Source organism: Octodon degus, unplaced genomic scaffold (genome assembly GCF_000260255.1).
Source record: "Octodon degus isolate 3935 unplaced genomic scaffold, OctDeg1.0 scaffold00089, whole genome shotgun sequence".
In the NCBI taxonomy this organism is placed as follows: Eukaryota; Metazoa; Chordata; class Mammalia; order Rodentia; family Octodontidae; genus Octodon; species Octodon degus.
The window spans coordinates 2,340,402-2,346,736 of record NW_004524665.1 but is presented as its reverse complement, the minus strand read 5'-3'; the positions used below and the strand labels follow the sequence as shown (position 1 = coordinate 2,346,736).

Genomic DNA, 6,335 nt, shown 5'->3' with positions numbered 1-6,335 from the left:
ATAGCCTGGGCATTTTTAGAGCCCAACATAACCAAACCTAGGGCCAGGCCAGCTGCTTCTCCTAGAGAGCAGAGTAAAATATAAGAGTTATGTTTACAAAGTCAATCAGATATATCCAGCTGAAAGTAGCACTTACTGTGCTTGTTTCAGCAGGCCACGTATGAAAAAGTAGCATCTATTTGCATCAGTCATCCAAACAACTGTAAGTAGCTTCTGTAACTTTCTATTTTGCGACAGGAGTTATATATTGCAGTCTGGTCTTGAACGTGCTACATAACCCAGGCTGACCTTAAACTCAAGGTGATCTTCCTGCCTGAGTCTCCTATACACTATCAGGCCAAGCTATGTCATTTTTCTTAAAACATTTTATAAAAAGGATGGTACATTATGTGGAAGTCCATCCATGTATTTATAGCTACTTTCCTTTTAAACCTTGACAAAACATAACATCAACTCCTATAATAGTTTCGAAGAAGACACAAAGGCAACAGTTTTTTCTTTTCTTTTTTTGGTACCAGGGATTGAACTCAGGATCTTGCACTTGCCAGACAGGCACCTCTGCCACTGAACTATCTCCCCAGCCCAGCAACAGTTTTTCTACACTATCACCATGCAGTACTAAATATCCTCCAGATACAAGGCAGGCATGGTGGTGCACACAGCTGTAATCCCAGCACTTGGAATGTTAAGGCAGGACTGCTGTGCGTCTGAGACCAGCGTGGGCTACAAAGTGAGCTCAAGGCCAGTTGGAGCTGCATAGTGAGCTCTCTCAAACAAACAAATGAACAAATCACTCTAGTAACTTATTTGCCACAGTCTGTTCTACAACAGCACATCCCCTGTGCCAAACAGCTCTCCTCTGCACACACCCACCACAGCCACCTTTCAACAGCTGGCAGGAAGACAGAAAGGCTTTGAGGACTACACAAAGGAGTTAGAAGTAGGAGCAGCTATGAGGAAAATGGGTGCAACAGCCAAACTAGATTGCATCTTCGCTTGTGACAGCAACAACCTCACTATAAAGCTGGGAGCACTATGAAAACAAGTTTTCTTGTAGTCTAAGAGAGACGTCTGAAGAAACCACAGATGATGGCAGAAAAATACAGAAGTTCTGAAACTTTTCAGAGGGTGCAATGGTTCAGCCTCAGGAGAGATGGGAAGGAAAGCACAATAAGCAAGAAAATTGCAAGATGGGAAATGAGTGGTAAATTTGTGGACACTGTCCTGCACCTAGAGGTCTACGAAAAAGCAGAGCGAGAATTCCACCATTACTTTGGAGTTAGCTTTGAAAATAAACTCAGTGCAATCAGCAAATCTCTAAATTTCTTTTCTCATTATTCTGTATAATTACCTATATCACAAGCATTTACATGCAATTACTTGAAAGCATTGACTTAACCAAGGTCATCCCTTTGGCTAGTAAGTAAATAAATGTGTTTATGCTAATAAAAAAGTTCTGAAAGGACATACAGGATATGCTGTTTTAGAAAACCTACATATTACAAAATGTAGGTTTTATAAATCTGACAAAATGGGTAAAATACACTTTTGAAATAGAGACAAGTACTTGATTTTTAAGAGGAAGTGAACAGGGGCTGGTGAGATGGCTCAGTGGTCTAAAGCACCTACTTAGAACAAGCTTAGCAAAGCACAGGGACCGCGGTTCGATCCCCCAGCACCACATGCCAGCCAGCCCGCCCCCCTGGTGGGCTGAGCTGGCCACACACACACACACACACACACACACACACACACTGAATAAATAAATAAAAAATTAAAAAAAAAAAGAGGAAGTGAACAAAAAGTAGAATAAAACTACCATTTGTATTAATCCTACAGTTGTCTTCAAACAGAAATGCTTACCTGTCACAGCATCATCCTGGTAAAGGTTGGTTTTTAGCAAATCATAAACATCCTGGCGTGCAGTTCCCATGGCAGCCAAACCAAGGCCCAGGCTGCCTCCATGCCGAACGATCTAGGGGAAAAGCATTGGTTTTGGTGATCTGGTGTGCCGTACTCACAACCTAGGCTTCTACTTCAGTTTCAAAATACATTTTGACATTATGTAAAGGCTGGCTCAATGACAATGGTGGAAACATCTGATAATTGTGAAGCCAACTGTAACCTTGGCAACTTAAGTTTCAACACAATGATGCTTGCTGATGTAGAATAACAGTTAAGAAACAAATGGGTGAAAAGCGAGTGGACAGAGAAGATAGTACAACTTTCCTTCAATAAATTTACATGAAAAAGGGAGAAGAACTGGGTAGTAACAGGGACACACAAGTGTAAGGGGAAGAGTTTTAGGGGGCCAGGTTGAGACCTGAGTATGCTTATGGGCCAGGAAGGAGGTACTACAGGAGAGCTGAAGGCAGAGGAGAAAAGGGCATCTAATAGAGCACACTGTGGAGAAAATGGGGCCTCCCTGAAAAAGGAAACATCAGTGGTCATGTCATTTTGGAATGCACAGTAGTATCCTTTTACTGGTGACAACATTCCAACCCTGCTTTGGAATACGCATTTGGAGCTGGGTAGCATTGGTATGGCCATCACTGAGGAAGCTTCCACCTTTCCTGATCCCAGCCCAGCTAACAGGATTTAGAATTTCAACATTTCTCAAGTGGAATAATCCAAGGACTAAACACTGAAATTCATGCTGATGGTAGGGCTTGAAGGGTGTCATTAAGCTCTTGTATAGATTCCTGGAGTTGCCTGGCTCCTAACCTTTGTGAGAAATGGTTCACCAGTTTTCCCATTAATTATACAAGTTAGTTGTAATAAACTCCTTGTTTAAGGTACTCAGAGGGGGTTTCCATGAGCTTTTGTTTTTAGAATCAAAAACCCCGTCAAAGTCTAAAATCTTATTTCAGGGTTCCTTAAAATAATAGTTGCTTAATAAGTTTTTCCAAAAGAATTTTTTTTTTTTTTGAGACAGGGTCTCATCTGTTAGGCTGGCCTGAAGAACTCACTATGTAGCCCAGGTTGACCGTAAAATCACAGCAGGCCTCCTGCCTCAACTTCACAAATGGTGGAACTGCAGGAGTGCACTATCACACCCAGCTTCAAAAGAACACATTTCTAAACATCAATGATTGTCAAGTACGGTAGCACTTATCTGTAATCCTAGCACTCAAGATTGTAGCAAGAGGACAACTGCAAATTCAAGACAGGTCTTGGCTACATAGTGAACTCGGGGATAAATAAGATCATTTATAGGGGCCAGGGAGATGGCTCAGTGGAATAAGTGCTTCCCTGGCAAGCACAAGGGCCCGAGTTCAATCCCTGGTTTCGCACCCCCCCCCCAAAATTTTTTTTTCAAGAGTTCTAAAGCATGAGAATCAATGAACTTTTTTTTGGTTTTGGTTTTTTTGAGACAAGGTCTTGCTGTACAGTTCAGGCTGTCTCTGAACTCACTATATAGTGCAGGTTGGCCTCGAACTTGCAGCAACCCTCCTGCCTCAGCCTCCTAAATGCTGGGATTACAGGCATGCACCACCATGTCCAGCTTAATGTATGCTTTGTAAATATCTGTCACTTTTTCTTGTCACATATAGAGTTTAAAGAACCAAGAAACACAATTTCAGCTCAAAAAAGCTGAAAAAAGTAAACTACATTTAAAAACAACAAAAAAAAATCTCCATGAGAACAGCACTGGGTAGGGTATTCCCAAATCGTATAAAATCTCTATTCACTAAAATATCTGACAAATACAATGTTTTCTTAAGACTCTTAAATAATAAAAATGTAGTTTTTCATTTTAATACTTACATCATTGCTGGCATTCTTGAGCTGATTCAGCAGGTAATCGATTATGTCACCACCATGATTGGCATGGATGAGCCCTAGTGCATAAAGCCCCCCACCTTCCTGGTAGGCTGACCCTGGAGACGTGTCTTTGGGAAGGTAGGTTGCCATTAACTGCAATGCTTCCTTCTCGTGACCCTGTGCATTTGAGCCAAAATAGGTATCAGTAAGAGAAGGGCAGAGGAAAACAGACACAGGACTTGCTCTAAGTCCTGCCCTTCTCCCACACTGCTCAAATGTGGGGGAGAAGGAGGTGCTCACGTGCTCCACTGCATAGCTTTGCATCTCAAGATCCAGTTACAACCTGGCTGGAAATCAGTGATTGCTAAAAACACCCCAGAAAACAGTAGTTGTTTCATTTTTTCTGTTCTACAACATTTCCCTAATTTCTTCATATACTATGCCAAAAAAATTTCAATGTATCCTTTGTAAAATGGCTCAGTCTTCAAAGGAAAAGGATTTCTCTTTTATTAAAAAGAAACATATTTTAATACCTTATTTACTTTATCCTTCCCTGTAAAAGGACTGACTTGACTTAAAATGTAATTGTATGTGAATAATAACTTTTAATTTAACCCCAGAAAAACTGCATCTTTTGTGATACCATACACATTGAAAAATACATATTACCTTATGAATTACACCCAAACTGGCTGTAGCAGTAAATTTAGCCCAGTTAGTGGCTCTGGCCAACCATTCCAAGTTATCTCTGGAAGAAAAGAAGACTTAGTAGTGTTATTTACAAATAAATTTCTTAATTATCCACCCATCCATCCATCCATCCATCTATATATTGTGGCATTGGGGATTGTACCAACAGCCTTGCCCTAGAGCTGTATCCTCAGCATTTCTGTTATTTGAGACAGGGTATCCCTAAGTCACTAAGTTTCCTAGGCTGTACATCTTAAACTCAGGATTGGTTGAAGAAATATGCATGTAACAATGTTCACAGTTTCTGTTAAAGATAATTTTAAACCAAAGTGGAAATTTCCAAGCATACTTACCTAAGAAACTGGTCACTGGTAGTCCCACAGTGCATGAAAGAGTTTGCTATGACAGTTGCTGTGTGGCATACTGAATTTCGTACTGCATCCTAGAAAAACAAACAAACATGTTTTTAATTACTAGCAAGACACTCATATACGTATGTTCTTTTTTTTTATTTTTTTTTGCGGAAATGAGGATTGAACTTAGGCCCTTGTGCTTATTCCACTGAGCTATCTTCCCGGCCCCTAACATATGCTCTATTCTATAGCTAAAATAGGAACGGAACTGTTACTATCTTGTATATTGTGTATCTTGTATATCTTGTACATTGTCTTGGATATTTTTTATAAAGACTAAATATTCTTTTTTTAAAAAGACGCAAGTCAGCAGAAGACCCAATACTATTATGGACTACTGGACTCTTCTGGAATATTTTGCTGAGTTAACACACCTATAATATTCAAATGACGGAATTAAACAAAAAAGGGGTTACAGATGAATGTCCATTTTGTATCTGTATATTCAAAATGGTTAGGATAGATATATATAGTTACATTCTCTTAATGAATAGAGGGATTTGTTGTAATAGTGTTTATAAATAGGATATCATGTCCGTATCTTGCACAGCAAATAACCACTAGGAAGAGAGTATGCAATGTGTTAATTATTGAAACTGTCCTACCAATTTGATGTGAAACTGTCTCATTGCTATTTGCACTTGCTATTTCTCAATAAAATTATGGGGAAAAAAAGAAAAAAATAGTTAAGATATACAGCTACAATCTCTTAATTCAGTGAATAGAGAGATTTGTACTAATAGTGTTTAAACAGGATATTGTGTCTGCATCTATTATAATGAATAACCACTAAGAAAACAATATGCAATGTATTAATTATTGAAACTGTTCTACTAATTTGATTTGAAACTGTCTCATTGTATGTCTCAATAAAATTATGAAAAAATGAAAAAAAAAAAGAAAACAAAAAAAATTTAAAAAAATAAAAAATGCAAGTCAAATAGCTTTATTTCTAGTCTTAAAGTCAAGTGCAAATTTTTAGTAGAAACTAAGGTAGCAGATTTTCTGTTCTTTTGTTTCTATGGGCATATGAAGGAATGTTTACAGAGTTCCACTGTGAGAGAAGATTTAAAAGTTCATTTTGTAAGTTACTTTTTCCAGTTATTTTTAGTGTCTTTTTTTTTTTTTTTTTGGTTGGAACCGGGGATTGAACTCATACCCTTGCGCTTGCGAGGGAAGTGCTAATTCCACTGAGCCATCTCCCTGGCCCTTGTTCTTTTGTTTCTTAGTAATATACTTTCTATTCTTTAGCATCAGCACCTGCAAGCAGGCATAAGGGTTGGGGGTTTGATCCCGCACCTGCCATGCCAGCCCCACTCCCAGGGCACACTAAGAAGGCAACTGAGACTGGGTGTGATGGCACATGTCTGTAATCTCAGCTCTTGGAAGGCTGTAAACAGGTGGATCACTATGAGTCTAATCTAGTAGTGAGACCCTGAACCCCTGTAGACCCTTCCCTAAAATACA

At 39.2% G+C, this 6,335-nt stretch overlaps 1 protein-coding gene across 1 annotated transcript in view; it reads right to left on the bottom strand.

Annotated features, from left to right (window-relative positions):
* The window catches only part of Psmd1 (proteasome 26S subunit, non-ATPase 1), a 105,581-nt gene that overhangs the window by 74,726 nt on the left and 24,520 nt on the right, over window positions 1-6,335 (bottom strand). Inside the window, exons 10-14 of the mRNA XM_023722061.1 lie at window positions 4,809-4,897; window positions 4,435-4,513; window positions 3,769-3,942; window positions 1,864-1,975; window positions 6-61 (exon numbers count right to left, since the gene is read on the bottom strand). Coding sequence (XP_023577829.1) covers window positions 6-61; window positions 1,864-1,975; window positions 3,769-3,942; window positions 4,435-4,513; window positions 4,809-4,897 — 510 coding nt within the window. The remainder of the gene's footprint in view (window positions 1-5; window positions 62-1,863; window positions 1,976-3,768; window positions 3,943-4,434; window positions 4,514-4,808; window positions 4,898-6,335) is intronic.